Source organism: Cherax quadricarinatus, chromosome 41 (assembly GCF_038502225.1).
Source record: "Cherax quadricarinatus isolate ZL_2023a chromosome 41, ASM3850222v1, whole genome shotgun sequence".
NCBI classification, from domain to species: Eukaryota; Metazoa; Arthropoda; class Malacostraca; order Decapoda; family Parastacidae; genus Cherax; species Cherax quadricarinatus.
The window spans coordinates 33,348,575-33,369,642 of record NC_091332.1 but is presented as its reverse complement, the minus strand read 5'-3'; the positions used below and the strand labels follow the sequence as shown (position 1 = coordinate 33,369,642).

At 40.5% G+C, this 21,068-nt stretch overlaps 1 protein-coding gene across 1 annotated transcript in view; it reads left to right on the top strand.

The window, feature by feature from the left end:
* The first annotated feature begins 10,364 nt into the window (after positions 1 to 10,364).
* The window catches only part of LOC128695777 (lysosomal aspartic protease), a 43,546-nt gene continuing 32,842 nt past the window's right edge, over positions 10,365 to 21,068 (top strand). Inside the window, exons 1-3 of the mRNA XM_053786594.1 lie at positions 10,365 to 10,523; positions 15,596 to 15,716; positions 20,921 to 21,044. Of these exons, the coding sequence (XP_053642569.1) occupies positions 10,465 to 10,523; positions 15,596 to 15,716; positions 20,921 to 21,044 (304 nt within the window). The 5' untranslated portion in view covers positions 10,365 to 10,464. The remainder of the gene's footprint in view (positions 10,524 to 15,595; positions 15,717 to 20,920; positions 21,045 to 21,068) is intronic.

Genomic DNA, 21,068 nt, shown 5'->3' with positions numbered 1-21,068 from the left:
TGCCATCACATACCTGTCAGAACATGCCTGCCATCACATACCTGTCAGCACATACCTGCCATCACATACCTGTCAGCACATACCTGTCAGCAAATACATTCCATCACATGCCATCACATACCTGTCAGCACATATCTGCCATCACATATCTGCCATCACATACATGCCATCACATACCTGTCAGCACATATCTGCCATCACATACCTGCCATCACATACATGCCATCACATACCTGTCATCAAATACCTGTCATCAAATACCCGCCATCAAATGCCTGCCATTACATACCTGTCATCGAACACCTGCCATCAAATACCTGCCATCAAATACCTGTTAATAAATACTGCCATCAAATACCTGCCATCAGATACCTGTCATCGAATACTTTCCATCAAATACCTTCAGTAAAATACCTTCCATACCTCCCATCAAATACCTGCCGTCAAGTACTTGCCATCAAACACCTGCCATCATATACTAGCCATCATATACCTGCCATCACATACCTGCCATCAAATACCTGCCATCAAATACCTGCCATCAAATACCTGCCATCAAGTACCCGCTATCAAATACCTGCCATCTAATTCATCCCATCAAGTACCTACTGTCAAATACGTGTCATCAAATACCTGCCTTCGAATACCTGCTATCAAATACCTACCATCGAATACCTGCTATCAAATACCTACCATCGAATACCTGCTATCAAATACCTACCATCGAATACCTGCTATCAAATACCTACCATCAAATACTTGCAATCGAGTACCTGTTATCAAATACCTGTTATCAAATACCTGTTATCAAATACCTGTTATCAAATACCTGTTATCAAATACCTGTTATCAAATACCTGCCATCAAATACCTGCCATCAAATACCTGCCATCAAATGCCTGCCATCAAATGCCTGCCATCAAATTCCTGCCATCATATACTTGCTATCAAATACCTGAAATAAAATATCTGCATCACATACATGTCATCAAATACCTGCCATCAAATACCTGCCATCAAATACCTGCCATCAAATACCTGCCATCACATACCTGCCATCAAATGCCTGCCATCACATACCTGCCATCAAATACCTGCCATCACATATCTGCCATCAAATGTCTGCCATCAAATACCTGCCATCAAAAAATTTATTTCTGTAAAGAAAATTCTTAATTATCAAATTAATTAAGTTAATACGACAATTAAACCAAATACTTAAGAAGGTTTGGACACCTTCTGGGAAATATTAATTTCTTCAGTTTTGTTTATTCTTCAAACATGCGAGGTTCTGTACACATATGTTGCTATGTATGATAGTCTAGGTTCTGTACACATATGTTGCTATGTATGATAATCTAGGTTCTGTACACATATGTTGCTATGTATGATAGTCTAGGTTCTGTACACATATGTTGCTATGTATGATAATCTAGGTTCTGTACACATATGTTGCTGTGTATGATAATCTAGGTTCTGTACACATGTTGCTATGTATGATAGTCTAGGTTCTGTACACATGTTGCTGTGTATGGTAATCTAGGTTCTGTACACATATGTTCCTATGTATGATAAACTAGGTTTTGTACACATGTTGCTGTGTATGATCTAGGTTCTGTACACATGTTGCTATGTATGATAATCTAGGTTTTGTACACATATGTTGCTATGTATGATACTCTAGGTTCTGTACACACATGTTGCTATGTATGGTAATCTAGGTTCTGTGTCATGTGGGTTTTCGATACGTGGATGGGTAAAAATACTCACGTAGGCTGGTACGTATAATATATAACGGGAAGTATGAAAAGCGCCAACAGCCGACCTGTCTCTCTCTGCTGCCTAACTAAGACTGACCCATAGTGCCTACGGGTGAGGGTGTTTGAAATCCTGCTATGGTCAGCAGCAATATGAATACAGTCAATGATTCACACAGACGGTTGGTAGTGAGTCATCTACTGGTACACTGGTTACTGGTAACTGGTTACTAGGAACTGGTACTACTACTGAGAGCTCGGCGACACTAACGTATGTCGTCCCGACATACAACTAATACAAACTAGAGATGGCAGGTGTACGGCTTGGGCTGATTCTATACAATGTCAAAGTACACAACAATTAAACATTATAACATACATAAGTAGAATATTGGAATGGAAGCTTATGTAATTGAAACTGTAATAAAACTGTAATGCAATACAAGGTATAATATAGCACAACTCATCGAATGAAACTCAACGTTGGGATTACACAATAGAAGTGATAACAAAAAATTTGATCGATCGATCTGTATTCATGTGATCTACGGATTTTGAGGAAGGAATATATACAAAGAAAGAAGTGTTTAACAGAAAGGCAGATTCAGTGCACTCAAATCTAGACTGTTAATTCTCAGAATTCGGAGAGAACGTGAACACAAAAAAAAATTTTTGAACACTGATAAGTTGATACTGTAATTATTCACCAAACAGGTTATTTACATTTAACCCCAACTCTGCTAGGGTGAGATTGATATATGCAGAATGGGTGTCATCTCTGGGAGGATCAAACTGTTGCACTGGCTAACTCATGCTGTATTTGAGGCAAATCTGAATTGGTAGTAACAAATGATACTTGAGGATTTCTCAATACCTGTCGTGTACGTAGGGAATAACGACATTCAGGTTGATCGTCTGACTGAGTATCAGAGGTAGAGAGTACAGGATCTGTAGGATTGTCAGAGTCTGTCACATAAGTCTGGGTTGGAACATCATTATCATCACATACTAACTTCATATGATCTAAATGCGATTCTTTATACTGACCAGTACTAATTTCTCTAACCTTATACTTATTACCAGTGATATGTTCAACTACTCGATAAGGACCAACAAACTTTTGATCAAGCTTTGGCATTGCAGACGTTTTATTAAAGTTAGTCAGCATAACTCTCGAACCTACTTTGATTTTGGACGGCTTTGCTCGAGTGTTTGCGAATCTTGTAAATTCTGCTGTTGATTTACGAAGTGTTTCACGGATTCTTCTAAAGACACTTTGAGCTAAACTGGTACGAGTTGCTATGAAATCATCAGGGTTGTAATTTGGTTTCGGATTAGAATATAGCAACTCATAAGGCAAGCGTTTATCTACACCATACAATGCATAATGTGGAGTGTCACCTATAGAAACATTGTAAGCAGAATTTATAGCACACTGCACATCAGGTATAACTTCATCCCAAGTTTCACTGTTGGGATTGATAGTGGCTCTCAAGACATCAAGTACTTTCTTATTGGTACATTCCGCTAACCCATTGCTGGCAGGATGATGAGGAACAATGGTGGATTTAGAGATCTTGTACAAAGTGCACAAATTTTCAAGAATCTCATTAAAGAATTCACCTCCATTATCTGTTACTAGGGACTTAGGGGTGGTATGCCTGCAGATAATGCGTTCTTTAAATGCTTTAGCTACTGTCTCGGCAGTCTTATCTGCAATAGGAACTAACTCAAAATATCTGGTGAAATGGTCTACCATAACACATAGATGTTTGTTGCCCTGGAGGGAACATTGGAAATTAGTTAACAAATCTAGCGCAACTCTTTCCCACGGTTCGCTAGTGGTTGGATACACTTGGATTGGAATAGGACCATTAGCATTACCTTTATGTTGCATGCAGACACTACATTTCTTAACATACTCAGAAATATCAGTTGCCATACGAGGCCAAAAGTATTTCAATCTGGCTTGTTTTACTGAACCATCCATACCAGGGTGCGCAACACCTGGTACATCGTGAACTAGCTGTAAGGCTACATTCACTAGCGACTGTGGAATTACTAACTGGTATACTCTTCTGCTAGGAGTACCCAACTCGGTGTTCGATACAGTAATTCTTGGTTCATGACAAAGTCACTGATGGGTGCTGGTGGCTTCACAGTCAGAATAAGATCTTCCTGGAGCAGGAATCGAATCACACCAGACCACATGGGATCTGTTCGTTGAGCATTCTTTACATCTTCAGCACTAAATGGAGGGTCTGCAGTTACTATACTAACATGTCGCGATAAGGCATCTGCGACTACATTTGACTTGCCAGGTAAGTGTTCAAAGGTGGGATTGAACTCTTGGATAGTCAAGGTCCATCTGGCTAACCTTCCAGTAGGTTGTTTGTTCTGGAATAAAGGTATCAGTGGAGCGTGGTCTGTCAAGACATGAACAGAGTACTGATAAATGTCTCGGAAGTGCTTTAAGGACCATACTATTGCTAAAGCTTCTTGCTCAGTTACTGTATAATTACGTTCAGCCTTCGTAAGGACTCGGCTAGCAAATGCAACTGCGTTGTACTTGCCATCAGTCTTCTGAGCTAGTACGGCACCTATGCCAATAGAACTAGCATCAGTTGTCAGATAGAAGGGCTTAGAAAAATCTGGAAATTTCAAAATTGGAGCAGATGTTAGCTTTTCTTTTAAATGGTAATCTAGGTTCTGTACACATATGTTCCTATGTATGATAAACTAGATTCTGAACACATATGTTGCTATGTATAATAACCTAGGTTCTGTACACATATGTTGCTATGTATGGTAATCTAGGTTCTGTACACATATGTTGCTATGTATGATAATCTAGGCTCTGTACACATATGTTGCTATGTATGATAATCTAGGTTCTGTACACAAATGTTGCTATGTATGATAATCTAGGTTCTGTACACATATGTTGCTATGTGTGATAATCTAGGTTGTGTACACATATGTTGCTATGTATGATAATCTAGATTCTGTACACATATGTTGCTATGTATGATAATCTAGGTTCTGTACACATATGTTGCTATGTATGGTAATCTAGGTTCTGTACAAATATGTCCCTATGTATGATAAACTAGGTTCTGTACACATATGTTGCTATGTGTGATAATCTAGGTTCTGTACACATATGTTGCTGTGTATGATAATCTAGGTTCTGTACACATACGTTGCTATGTATGATAGTCTACGTTCTGTGCACATATGTTGCTGTGTATGGTAATCTAGGTTCTGTACATATATGTTGCTATGTATGATAATCTAGGTTCTGTACACATATGTTGCTATGTATGATAATCTAGGTTCTGTACATATATGTTGCTGTGTATGATAATCTAGGCTCTGTACACATATGTTGCTATGTATGATAATCTAGGTTCTGTACACATATTTTGCTATGTATGGTAATCTAGGTTCTGTACACATATGTTCCTATGTATGATAAACTAGGTTCGGTACACATATGTTGCTACGCATGATAATCTGGGTTCTGTACACATATGTTGCTGTGTGTGATAATCTAGGTTCTGTACCCATATGTTGCTATGTATGATAATCTAGGTTCTGTACACATATGTTGCTGTGTATGGTAATCTAGGTTCTGTACACATATGTTCCTATGTATGATAAATTAGGTTCAGTGCACATATGTTGCTATGTATGATAATCTAGGTTCTGTACATATATGTTGCTGTGTATGATAATCTAGGTTCTGTACACATATGTTGCTATGTATGATAATCTAAGTTCTGTACACATATGTTGCTATGTATGATAATCTAGTTTCTGTACACATATGTTTCTATGTATGATAATCTAGGTTCTGTACACATAAGTTCCTATGTATAATAAACTAGGGTCTGTACACATATGTTGCTATGTATGATAACCTGGTTTCTGTACATATATGTTGCTGAGTATGATAATCTAGGTTCTGTATACATATGTTGCTATGTATGATAATCTAGGTTCTGCACACATATGTTGCTATGTATGATAACCTAGGTTCTGTACACATATGTTGCTGTGTATGATAATCTAGGTTCTGTACATATATGTTGCTACGTATGATAATCTAGGTTCTGTACGCATATGTTGCTATGTATGGTAACGTAGGTTCTATACACATATGTTCCTATGTATAATAAACTAGGTTCTGTACATATATGTTGCTATGTATCATAATCTAGGTTCTATACACATATGTTGCTGTGTATGATAATCTAGGTTCCGTACACATATGTTGCTATGTATGATAATCTAGGCTCTATACACACGTTGCTATGTATGATAATCTAGGTTCTGTACACTTACGTTGCTGTGTATGATAATCTAGGTTCTGTACACATATGTTGCTATGCATGATAAACGAGATTCTGTACACATATTTTGCTATGTATGATAATCTAGGTTCTGTACACATATGTTGCTATGTATGATAATCTAGGTTCTGTACATATATGTTGTTATGTATGATAATCTAGGTTCTGTACACATATGTTGCTATGTGTGATAATCTAGGTTCTGTACACATATGTTGCTATGAATGATAATCTAGGTTCTGTACACATAAGTTGCTATGTATGGTAATCTAGGTTCTGTATACATATGTTCCTATGTATGATAAACTATGTTCTGTACACATATGTTGCTATGTATGATAATTTAGGTTCTGTACACATATGTTGCTGAGTATGATAATCTAGGTTCTGTACAAATATGTTGCTATGTATGATAATCTAGGTTCCGTACACATATGTTGCTGTGTGTGATAATCAAGGTTCTGTACACATATGTTGCTATGCATGATAATCTAGGTTCTGTACACATATGTTGCTGTGTATGATAATCTAGGTTCTGTACACATATGTTGCTATGTATGATAATTTAGGTTCTGTACAAATGTGTTGCTGTGTATGATAATCTAGGTTCTGTACACATATGTTGCTATGTATGATAATCTAGGTTCTGTACACATATGTTTCTATGTATGGTAACATAGGTTCTGTACACATATGTTCCTATGTATGATAAACTAAGTTCTGTTCACATAAGTTGTTATGTATAATGATCTAGATTCTGTACACGTATGTTGCTATGTATGATAATCTAGATTCTGTACACATATATTGTTATGTATAGCAATCTAAGTACTGTACACATATGTTGCTATGTATGATAATCTAGGTTCTGTACACATATGTTGCTATGTATTATAATTTAAATTCACTACACGTATATTGCTGTGTATGATAATCTAGATTTTATACACATATATAGCTATGTATGGTAATCTAGGTTCTGTAAACACGTTGCTATGTATAATAATCTAATAGGTTCTGTATACATGTAATGCTATGTATGATAATCCAGGTTCTGTACACATATCTTGCATAGCATCATAATCTAGGTTCTGTGCACATATGTTGCTATGTATGATAATCTAGGTTCTGTACACGTATGTTGATCTGTATGATAATCTAGGTTTTGTGTACATATGTTGCTGTTTATGATAATATAGGTTCTGTACACATATGTTACTATGTATTATAATCTAGGTTCTGTACACATATGTTGCAGTGTATGATGATCTATGTTCTATACACATATGTTGCTATGTATGATAATCTTGGTTCGGTGCATATATGTTACTATGTATGATAATATAGGTTCTGTACACAAATGTTGCTATGATATAAGCTGGGAAGATAGACTAAACAACACAGACCCCAACTTATGCCTAGAACAGATTAACTCGGTGGCACTCGTTGTATGCACAAGGCTTATTCCTCTAAGAAAAAGGAGGAGTAGATGAAAAATAGAAAGAGACAGGCACTCCCTTCACAGGCGACGGAAAAGAATAACAGAGCGACTAAAAGAGGTCAATATATCTGAAATGCGTAGGGAGTCACTGGTCAGAGGAATAGCAAGTATCGAACTTAAGCTAAAGGAATCTTATAGGAGTCAGGAATCGCGGGAAGAACTAAAAGCCATAAATGAAATCGAAAGAAACCCAAAGTATCTCTTCTCCTATGCCAAATCGAAGTCGAGAACAACGTCCAGTATTGGGCCCCTACTTAAACAAGATGGGTCTTACACGGATGACAGCAAGGAAAGGAGTGAGCTACTTAAGTCCCAATGTGACTCAGTTTTTAGCAAGCCGCTAACCAGACTGAGAGTCGAAGATCAAAATGAATTTTTATGAGAGAGCCACAGAATTTGGTTAACACAAGCCTATCTGATGTTATCCTGACGCCAAATGACTTCGAACAGGCGATAGATGACATGCCCATGCACTCTGCCCCAGGGCCAGACTCATGGAACTCCGTGTTCATGAAGAACTGCAAGAAGCCCCTATCAAGAGCTTTTACCGTCCTATGGAGAGGGAGCATGGACACGGGGGTCGTCCCACAGTTACTAAAAACAACAGACATAGCCCCACTCCACAAAGGGGGCAGTAAAGCAATAGCAAAGAACTACAGACCGATAGCACTAACATCCCATATCATAAAAATCTTTGAAAGGGTCCTAAGAAGCAAGATCACCACCCATCTAAAAACCAATCAATTACACAACCCAGGGCAACATGGGTTTAGAACAAGTTGCTCCTGTCTCTCTCAATTATTGGATCACTACAACAAGGTCCTTGATATCTGCACTAGAAGAAAAAAAATGCAGATGTAATATATACAGACTTTGCAAAAGCCTTCGACAAGTGTGACCATGGGGTAATAGAGCACAAAATGCGTGCTAAAGGAATAACAGGAAAAGTTGGTCGATGGATCTATAATTTCCTCACTAACAGAACACGGAGAGTAGTAGTCAACAGAGTAAAGTGCGAGGCAGCTACGGTGAAAAGCTCTATTCCACAATTCACAGTACTCGCTCCCATCTTGTTCCTCATCCTCATATCTGACATAGACAAGGATGTCAGCCACAGCACCGTGTCTTCCTTTGCAGATGACACCCGAATCTGCATGACAGTGTCTTCCATTGCAGACACTGCAAGGCTCCAGGCGGACATCAACCAAATCTTTCAGTGGGCTGCAGAAAACAATATGAAGTTCAACGATGAGAAATTTCAATTACTCAGATATGGTAAACACGAGGAAATTAAATCTTCATCAGAGTACAAAACAAATTCTGGCCACAAAATAGAGCGAAACACCAACGTCAAAGACCTGGTAGTGATTATGTCGGAGGATCTCACCTTCAAGGACCATAACATTGTGACAACCGCATCTGCTAGAAAAATGACAGGATGGATAATGAGAACCTTCAAAACTAGGGAGGCCAAGCCCATGATGACACTCTTCAGGTCACTTGTTCTATCTAGGCTGGAATATTGCTGCACACTAACAGCACCTTTCAAGGCAGGTGAAATTGCTGACCTAGAAAATGTACAGAGAACCTTCACGGCGCGCATAACGGAGATAAAACACCTCAATTACTGGGAGCGCTTGAGGTTCCTGAACCTGTATTCCCTGGAACGCAGGCGGGAGAGATACATGATTATATACACCTGGAAAATCCTAGAGGGACTAGTACCGAACTTGCACACGAAAATCATTCACTACGATAGCAAAAGACTTGGCAGACGATGCAACACCCCCCCCCCAATGAAAAGCAGGGGTGTCACTAGCACGTTAAGAGACCATACAATAAGTGTCAGGGGCCCGAGACTGTTCAACTGCCTCCCAGCACACATAAGGGGGATTACCAACAGACCCCTGGCAGTCTTCAAGCTGGCACTGGACAAGCACCTAAAGTCAGTTCCTGACCAGCCGGGCTGTGGCTCGTACGTTGGTTTGCGTGCAGCCAGCCAGCAGCAACAGCCTGGTTGATCAGGCTCTGATCCACCAGGGGCGTTGACCCCCGGAACTCTCTCCATGTAAACTACAGGTATGATAATCTAGGTTCTATACACATATATTGCTATTTATGATAATCTATGTTCCATACACATATGTTACTATGTATGATAATCTAAGGTCGGTACACATATGTTACTATATGTGGTAATCTAGGTTCTCTACACACGTTGCTATGTATGATAATCTATGTAGCTGTATTTGTGGTTACCTGAAATATTAAGTCATATTTTTATAACTGATATGATTGTAGTTAACTGCATTAAAAGTCCTACTTAATAGTCTTCCTAAATCTTAAGTAACATATAACCATCAAAGTTAGTTTTCCTGAAATGCATTGCTTAATTTTTTATTGTTTTGTGCTTACCAATGTTTTGATATATGTAAACCACATTAATTGTAGCGCATAAAGAAATGAAAATTGTATTGTATCTCTTCTTAAATATCACTTATATATATAATGAAGAATACCTTCCCAGTAATTATCACTATATACCGAGCTTATGACTTCTCATCAACTTCAAATCATCTGCAAATAGGGACACTACGGAGTCTATTCCTTCCGTCATGTCGTTCACAAATACCAGAAACAGCACCGGTCCTATGAGTGATCCCTGTGGTGCCCCACTCGTTACAGGTGCCCGCTCTGACACCTCGGCACGTATGTGTGTGTGTGTGTGTGTGTGTGTGTGTGTGTGTGTGTGTTCCATGAGGTTGAGTATATAAGGACGTGCTAGAGGCGAGGAAACAGCCACTCACACACAGAGTTCCTTGTCTGACACCAGCGCCTACACTCGCACACCATGAGAGTCCTGGTCTGCCTACTGCTCCTGACTGCCCTGGTCGACGCAGACATCCACAGGTAAGAGGACTCAGAAAGTGCAGAAACAAGGTTGTACGAGGAATTGGGATTGTAACAAGAACAGAAGGATGTAAAGGATGGAATAAGCTGGGTTGGAATGTTATTACATACATGAAGAAATGTCTTGCATAGCCTAAGAAATGGGAGGTAATCAAAAAGAAAACTTTTCGGAAAAGATATTATAAAAACAGCTGCACAGCGCTGAGTAATGGTTGAATACATCTGTGTCAGGGGACAAAAAACATGTATTGAAAGAAACACTTTCACTTCTATTAGTCTTCCCTCATTTCCCTTTCCTGCTTTGTTAACTGTCATTTGAAAGGGGCAAATGAGCCTGGATCCTAGCGTTAAAATTGACAGTTAAATTGGCAGTTTCCTGGTCCAAGCTACAGTACAACAAACCTGAACTTTGTTCTTCAATGTAAGTGAAACAGGTTATTGTGTACACTGGATACACTGACGCAGGTCATTGTGTGCACTGACTACAGTAATACAGCTAATCGTGTACACAGGATACAGTGGTACAGTCATTGTGCACACTGGATACAGTGGTACAGGTTATTGTTTTTACTGGATACAGTGATACAGGACATTGTGTACACTGGATACAGTGATACAGGACATTGTGTACACTGGATACAGTGATACAGGTCATTGTGTACACTGGAATACAGTGATACAGGACTATGTTGATTGGATCCAGTGATACAGGTCATTGTATACACTGGATACAGTGATACAGGACATTGTATAGGCTGGATACAGTGATACAGAAACTGTGTACACTGGATACAGTGATATAGGACATTGTGTACACGATCCAGTGACAGTGGACATTGTATACACTGGATACAGTGAAATAGGACATTTTGTACACTGGACACAGTCATACAGGACATTGCATACACTGCATACAGTGATACAGGTCATTCTGTACACTTGATACAGTGATACAGGGCTTTGTGCACATTGGATATAGTGTTACAGGACATTGTGCACACTGGATACAGTGATACAGGACATTGTGTACACCGGATACAGTGATACAGGACATAGTGTATACTGAATACAGTGATACAGAATGACCTGTAACATTGTGTACATTGGATACAGTGATACAGGGCACTGTGTACACTGGATACAGGGATACAGGACACTGTGTACACTGGATACAGGGATACAGGACACTGTTTACACTGGATACAGTGATACATGACACGGTGTACACTGGATACAGTGATACAGGACTCTGTGTACACTGGATACAGTGATACAGGACACTTTTTACACTGGATACAGTGATACATGACACTGTGTACACTGGATACAGTGATACAGGACACTGTGTACATTGGATACAGTGATACATGACACTGTGTACATTGGATACAGTGATACAGGACACTGTGTACATTGGATACAGTGATACATGACACTGTGTACATTGGATACAGTGATACAGGACACTGTTTACACTGGATACAGTGATACAGGACACTGTTTACACTGGATACAGTGATACAGAACACTGTGTACACTGGATACAGTGATACAGGACACTGTTTACACTGGATACAGTGATACAGAACACTGTGTACATTGGATACAGTGATACAGGACACTGTGTACATTGGATACAGTGATACAGGACACTGTGTACACTGGATACAGTGATACAGGACACTGTTTACACTGGATACAGTGATACAGGACACTGTGTACATTGGATACAGTGATACAGGACACTGTTTACACTGGATACAGTGATACAGGACACTGTTTACACTGGATACCGTGATACAGGACACTGTGTACACTGGATACAGTGATACAGGACACTGTTTACACTGGATACAGTGATACAGGACACTTTTTACACTGGATACAGTGATACATGACACTGTGTACACTGGATACAGTGATACAGGACACTGTGTACATTGGATACAGTGATACATGAAACTGTGTACATTGGATACAGTGATACAGGACACTGTGTACATTGGATACAGTGATACATGACACTGTGTACATTGGATACAGTGATACAGGACACTGTGTACATTGGATACAGTGATACATGACACTGTGTACATTGGATACAGTGATACAGGACACTGTTTACACTGGATGCAGTGATACAGGACACTGTGTACACTGGATACAGTGATACAGGACACTGTTTACACTGGATACAGTGATACAGGACACTGTGTACACTGGATACAGTGATACAGGACACTGTGCACACTGGATACAGTGATACAGGACACTGTGTACACTGGATACAGTGATACAGGACACTGTTTACACTGGATGCAGTGATACATGACACTGTGTACACTGGATACAGTGATACAGGACACTGTGTACACTGGATACAGTGATACAGGACACTGTGTACACTGGATACAGTGATACAGGACACTGTGTACACTGGATGCAGTGATACAGAACACTGTGTACACTGGATACAGTGATACAGGACACTGTGTACACTGGATACAGTGATACAAGACACTGTGTACACTGGATACAGTGATACAAGACACTGTGTACACTGGATGCAGAGATACATGACACTGTGTACACTGGATACAGTGATACAGTACACTTTTTACACTGGATGCAGTGATACAGGACACTGTGTACACTGGATGCAGTGATACAGGACACTGTGTACACTGGATGCAGTGATACAGGACACTGTGTACACTGGATGCAGTGATACAGGACACTGTGTACACTGGATACAGTGATACAGGACACTGTGTACACTGGATACAGTGATACAGGACACTGTGTACACTGGATACAGTGATACAGGACACTGTGTACACTGGATGCAGTGATACAGGACACTGTGTACACTGGATGCAGTGATACAGGACACTGTGTACACTGGATGCAGTGATACAGGACACTGTGTACACTGGATGCAGTGATACAGGACACTGTGTACACTGGATACAGTGATACAGGACACTGTGTACACTGGATACAGTGATACAGGACACTGTGTACACTGGATACAGTGATACAGGACACTGTGTACACTAGATGCAGTGATACAGGACACTGTGTACACTGGATGCAGTGATACAGGACACTGTGTACACTGGATGCAGTGATACAGGACACTGTGTACACTGGATGCAGTGATACAGGACACTGTGTACACTGGATACAGTGATACAGGACACTGTGTACACTGGATACAGTGATACAGGACACTGTGTACACTGGATACAGTGATACAGGACACTGTGTACACTGGATACAGTGATACAGGACACTGTGTACACTGGATACAGTGATACAGGACACTGTGTACACTGGATACAGTGATACAGGACACTGTGTACACTGGATACAGTGATACAGGACACTGTGTACACTGGATACAGTGATACAGGACACTGTGTACACTGGATACAGTGATACAAGGCAATAATATATGTTCAGTAATATATGTTCAGTAATATATGTTCAGTAATATATGTTCCGTAATATATGTTCAGTAATATATGTTCAGTAATATATGTTCAGTAATATATGTTCAGTAATATATGTTCAGTAATATATGTTCAGTAATATATGTTCAGTAATATATGTTCAGTAATATATGTTCAGTAATATATGTTCAGTAATATATGTTCAGTATTATAGTGTATGTAAAAGAAGAAAGTTAAAAGTGAATATACGAAAGAGTAAGGTGATGAGGATAACAAAAATATTAGGTGATGAAAGATTGAATATCAGATTGGAGGGAGAGAGTATGGAGGAGGTGAATGTATTCAGATATTTGGGAGTGGACGTGTCAGCAGATGGGTCTATGAAAGATGAGGTGACTCATAGAATTGATGATGGGAAAAGGGTGAGTGGTGCACTTAGGAGTCTGTGGAGACAAAGAACTTTGTCCGTGGAAGCAAATAGGGGAATGTATGAGAGTATAGTTATACCAACACTCTTATATGGGTGTGAAGCATGGGTGATGAATGTTGCAGCGAGGAGAAGGCTGGAGGCAGTGGAGATGTCATGTCTGAGGGCAATGTGGGTGTGAAGCATGAGTGGTGAATGTTGCAACGAGGAGAAGACTGGAGGCAGTGGAGATGTCATGTCAGAGGCAATGTGTGATGTGAAAATAATGCAGAGAATTTGTAGTTTGGAAGTTAGGAGGAGGTGCGGGATTACCAAAATTGTTGTCCAGAGGGCTGAGGAGGGGTTGTTGAGGTGGTTCGGACACGTAGAGAGAATGGAGCGAAACAGAATGACTTCTAGAGTGTATAGATTTGTAGTGGAGGGCAGGCGGGGTAGGGGCCGGCCTAGGAAAGGTTGGAGGGAGGGGATAAAGAAGGTTTTGTGTGCGAGGGGCTTGCACTTCCAGCAAGCATATGTGAGCGTATTTGGTAAAAGTGAATGGAGACAAATGATTTTTAATACTTGACGTGCTGTTGGAGTGTGAGCAAAGTAACATTTATGAAAGGATTCAGGGAAACCGGCAGGCCAGACTTGAGTCCTGGAGATGGGAAGTACAGTGTCTGCACTCTGAAGGAGGGGAGTTAATGTTGCAGTTTTATAACTGTAGTGTAAAGTATCCCTCTGCTAAGACAGTGATGGAGTGAATGATGAAAGTTTTTCTTTTTCGGACCACCCTACCTTGGTGGGAGACGGCCGAAGTGTTAATAAAGTAAATAATATATGTTCAATATTTACCAACATAGAGACAAACACAGGAGGTTAATTAATCTGTACATTTCGACCTCTTTCTGGGGTCCTCATATATATATATATATATATATATATATATATATATATATATATATATATATATATATATATATATATATATATATATATATATATATATATAAACGAGAAAATGCAGTGTATGAAATCAAAGAACAAATAGCAGTGCTCAGAGACTATGTCCCTTTGATCTTGCAATTATCACCTCAAGCAGAGAGTGACTTACATTAAGATGTTTTTACGTAGTGGTGTTACAAAACAATTTAAATGAAGCAGATAGCTTGAGCAACATTGATATATGTGTTGTGTTGTGGCTTACCTAGGATACCGCTGAAGAGAGTGCAGAGGAAGTGGACCGCTGAACAGTTACATCGCAGCCACATCTTTGTTTCCCAACGCTACGCCCCCAAGGACGATATTGTCATTCTTGAGGACTACCAGGACGTGAGTCTTAACTCTGTCTCTCCATAGAACACTCACCAGGGTGATGCTGACAACACCAGGGCGATGCTGACAACACCAGGGTGATGCTGACAACACCAGGGTGATGCTGACAACACCACGGTGATGCTGACAACACCAGGTGTCAGAGTGATGCTGACAACACCAGGGTGGTGCTGACAACACCAAGGTGGTGCTGACAACACCAGGGTGGTGCTGACAACACCAGGGTGGTGCTGACAACACCAGGGTGGTGCTGTCAACACCAGGGTGATGCTGACAACACCAGGGTGGTGCTGACAACACCAAGGTGATGCTGACAACACCAGGGTGGTGCTGACAACACCAGGGCGATGCTGACAACACCAGGGTGGTGCTGACAACACCAGGGTGATGCTGAAAACACCAGGGTGGTGCTGACAACACCAGGGTGATGCTGACAACACCAGGGTGGTGCTGACAACACCAGGGTGGTGCTGACAACACCAGGGTGGTGCTGACACTCCACATTAATTATAGAATGTTTGGCTCTTACATAATTACAAACGTTCAATATGTATTTATATAATATAGTTCATAGAAGCTGCACTGTACAATAACATCAAGGTATGTATCTTCCGGTATATATACACCAAGGTATGTATCTTCCGGTATACATACACCAAGGTATGTATCTTCCGGTATACATACACCAAGGTATGTATCTTCCGGTATATATACACCAAGGTATGTATCTTCCGGTATACATACACCAAGGTATGTATCTTCCGGTATACATACACCAAGGTATGTATCTTCCGGTATATATACACCAAGGTATGTATCTTCAGGTATACATACATCAAGCCATGTATCTTCCGGTATACATACATCAAGCCATGTATCTTCCGTTATACATACATCAAGCCATGTATCTTCCGGTATACATACACCAAGCCATGTATCTTCCGGTATACATACATCAAGCCATGTATCTTCCGGTATACATACATCAAGCCATGTATCTTCCGGTATACATACACCAAGTCATGTATCTTTCGGTATACATACATCAAGCCATGTATCTTCCGGTATACATACATCAAGCCATGTATCTTCCGGTATACATACATCAAGCCATGTATCTTCCGGTATACATACATCAAGCCATGTATCTTCCGGTATACATACATCAAGCCATGTATCTTCCGGTATACATACATCAAGCCATGTATCTTCCGGTATACATACATCAAGCCATGTATCTTCCGGTATACATACATCAAGCCATGTATCTTCCGGTATACATACATCAAGCCATGTATCTTCCGGTATACATACATCAAGCCATGTATCTTCCGGTATACATACATCAAGCCATGTATCTTCCGGTATACATGCATCAAGCCATGTATATTCTGGTATACATACATCAAGCCATGTATCTTCCGGTATACATACATCAAGCCATGTATCTTCCGGTATACATACATCAAGCCATGTATCTTCCGGTATACATACATCAAGCCATGTATCTTCCGGTATACATACATCAAGCCATGTATATTCCGGTATACATACATCAAGCCATGTATCTTCCGGTATACATACATCAAGCCATGTATCTTCCGGTATACATACATCAAGCCATGTATCTTCCGGTATACATGCATCAAGCCATGTATCTTCTGGTATACATACATCAAGCCATGTATCTTCCGGTATACATACATCAAGCCATGTATCTTCCGGTATACATACATCAAGCCATGTATCTTCCGGTATACATACATCAAGCCATGTATCTTCTGGTATACATACATCAAGCCATGTATCTTCCGGTATACATACATCAAGGTTTGTATGTAACTTCCGGTGTGCATACACCAAGGTGTGTATGTGTCTTCCGGTATACATACACCAAGGTATGTATGTTCCGGTATACATACATCAAGGTTTGTATGTAACTTCCGGTGTGCATACACCAAGGTGTGTATGTATCTTCCGGTATACATACACCAAGGTATGTATCTTCCGGTGTACATACACCAAGGTGTGTACGTAACTTCCAGTGTACATACACCAAGGTGTGTATGTAACTTCCAGTATACATACACCAACGTGTGTATGTGACTTCCTGTATACATATACCAACGTGTGTATGTTACTTCCAGTATACATACACCAAGGTGTGTATGTAACTTCCGGTATACATACACCAACGTGTGTATGTGACTTCCTGTATACATATACCAACGTGTGTATGTTACTTCCAGTATACATACACCAAGGTGTGTATGTAACTTTCAGTATACATACACCAAGGTGTGTATGTAACTTCCAGTATACATACACCAAGGTGTGTATGTAACTTCCGCTATACATGCACCAATTTGAGTATGTAACTCCCGGTATACATACACCAAGGTGTGTATGTAACTCCCCATATACATACACCAAGGTGTGAATGTAACTTCCGGTATACATACACCAACGTGTGTATGTAACTTCCTGTATACATACACCAACGTGTGTATGTTACTTCCAGTATACATACACCAACGTGTGTATGTAACTTCCTGTATACATACACCAAGGTGTGTATGTAACTCCCGGTATACATGCACCAAGGTGTGTATGTAACTTCCGGTATACATACACCAACTTGTGTATGTAACTTCCAGTATACATACACAAAGGTGTGTATGTAACTCCCGGTACACATACATCAAGGTGTGTATGTCACTTCCGGTATACATACACCAAAGTGTGTATGTAACTCCCGGTATACATACACCAAGGTGTGTATGTAACTTCCGGTATACATACACCAGCGTGTGTATGTAACTTCCAGTATGCATACACCAAGGTGTGTATGTAACTTCCTGTACACATACACCAAGGTGTGTATGTAACTTCCTGTACACATACACCAAGGTGTGCATGTAACTTCCAGTATGCATACACCAAGGTGTGTATGTAACTCTAACAGCACCTTTCAAGGCAGGTGAAATTGCCGACCTAGAAAATGTACAGAGAACTTTCACGGCGCGCATAACGGAGATAAAACACCTCAATTACTGGGAGCGCTTGAGGTTTCTAAACCTGTATTCCCTGGAACGCAGGAGGGAGAGATACATGATTATATACACCTGGAAAATCCTAGAGGGACTAGTACCGAACTTGCACACGAAAATCACTCACTACGAAAGCAAAAGACTTGGCAGACGATGCACTATCCCCCCAATGAAAAGCAGGGGTGTCACTAGCACGTTAAGAGACCATACAATAAGTGTCAAGGGCCCGAGACTGTTCAACTGCCTCCCAGCACACATAAGGGGGATTACCAACAGACCCCTGGCAGTCTTCAAGCTGGCACTGGACAAGCACCTAAAGTCAGTTCCTGATCAGCCGGGCTGTGGCTCGTACGTTGGTTTGCGTGCAGCCAGCAGCAATAGCCTGGTTGATCAGGCGCTGATCCACCAGGAGGCCTGGTCACAGACCGGGCCGCGGGGGCGTTGACCCCCGAAACTCTCTCCAGGTAAACTCTCTCCAGGTAATACATACACCAAGGTGTGTATGTAACTTCCTGTACACATACACCAAGGTGTGTATGTAACTCCTGGTATACCTACACCAAGGTGTGTATGTAACTTCCGGTATACATACACCAACGTATGTAACTTCCGGTATACATACACCAGCGTGTGTATGTAACTTCCAGGATACATACACCAAGATGTGTATGTGTATCTTAGTGTATATAAGGTGATTTAATCCATATTTTAGGTATGAAAGTGTTTTAAAGACTTGAGCAGGTTAGAAGTTACAGCCTGGTTGATCAGACCCTGTACCCACCACGAGGCTTGGTCTCAGACCGGGACGCGGGGGCGGTGACCCCGGAAACCCTCTCCAGGCAAACTCCAGGTTACCCCATTAACTAACGTGACTCATTTCCTATGCAGTCCTTGAGCTTTTAAACTTCAAAAATGCTCACTTTTGACTAAAATGTAGTAAATGTTAGTGTATTTACTTGGGTGTTTCTGAACACCTCATGACAAGGTCTTAATTATCTAGACTTGGAGTTATCATATAAGTCAGAAAGAAAACGATTTATTTAAGGATCGACGAGTAACTCTGGAAACACAGTTAAGTCTTTTCTCTGGTTCCTCCGAGTATCTCTGGAAACACAGTTAAGTCTTTTCTCTGTATCCTCCGAGTAACTCTGGGAACACAGTTAAGTCTTTTCTCTGGTTCCTCTGAGTATCTCTGGAAACACAGTTAAGTCTTTTCTCTGGTTCCTCCGAGTATCTCTGGAAACACAGTTAAGTCTTTTCTCTGGTTCCTCCGAGTATCTCTGGAAACACAGTTAAGTCTTTTCTCTGTATCCTCCGAGTAACTCTGGGAACACAGTTAAGTCTTTTCTCTGGTTCCTCTGAGTATCTCTGGAAACACAGTTAAGTCTTTTCTCTGGTTCCTCCGAGTATCTCTGGAAACACAGTTAAGTCTTTTCTCTGGTTCCTCTGAGTATCTCTGGAAACACAGTTAAGTCTTTTCTCTGGTTCCTCCGAGTATCTCTGGAAACACAGTTAAGTCTTTTCTCTGGTTCCTCCGAGTATCTCTGGAAACACAGTTAAGTCTTTTCTCTGGATCCTCTGATGTAATAGGAACCAGGAAGGTTTGTCTTCATATTTCTTACTCAGAATCATGGACACTGCCTCAAAAATATTTCACGTAACTCGAAAACAAAAGTTCTTTTCTGCATTACGAATGAGGCGAAGAGTTCGCTAGTCTATTATAGTTATTCTCGAGAATGTATTATGTTTAAATTATAAAAAAAAAAAAGTTCAACTTCTCTGTCTATAGTTACCCGCCTGAAGCCGCAAATGCAAGATGTTTACATGTTTGATGTTGTGGATTTATTGCTGTCTTTACCACCTGCTGTCACCATCCTCTTCATCTACCATTACCAATAAACCACATCTTATCCACCTTCCTTATCACCACCTATATTATCACTACCATCTGCATCAAGACATATCTGAACCTGACTTTATTACCTGCATCACCACTATTACCATCTACATCGCCTCCAAAGGACCTACCAACATTATAATCACCAATATCCATTCTTGCCACCAACACTACCAATCATACCACCACCATTCTCATGGTCAACAACTACATTACCTGTGTCAACCACCTGCATGAATCGCCGGCATCAACAGGCACAGTACTACGGTCCCATCGACATTGGTACACCCGGACAGACGTTTGAGGTGATCTTCGACACTGGGTCGTCCAATCTGTGGGTGCCATCTGAACAGTGCCGCATCATTAACCTGGCATGCCGTGAGTAGTGTCACACCCAGAGTT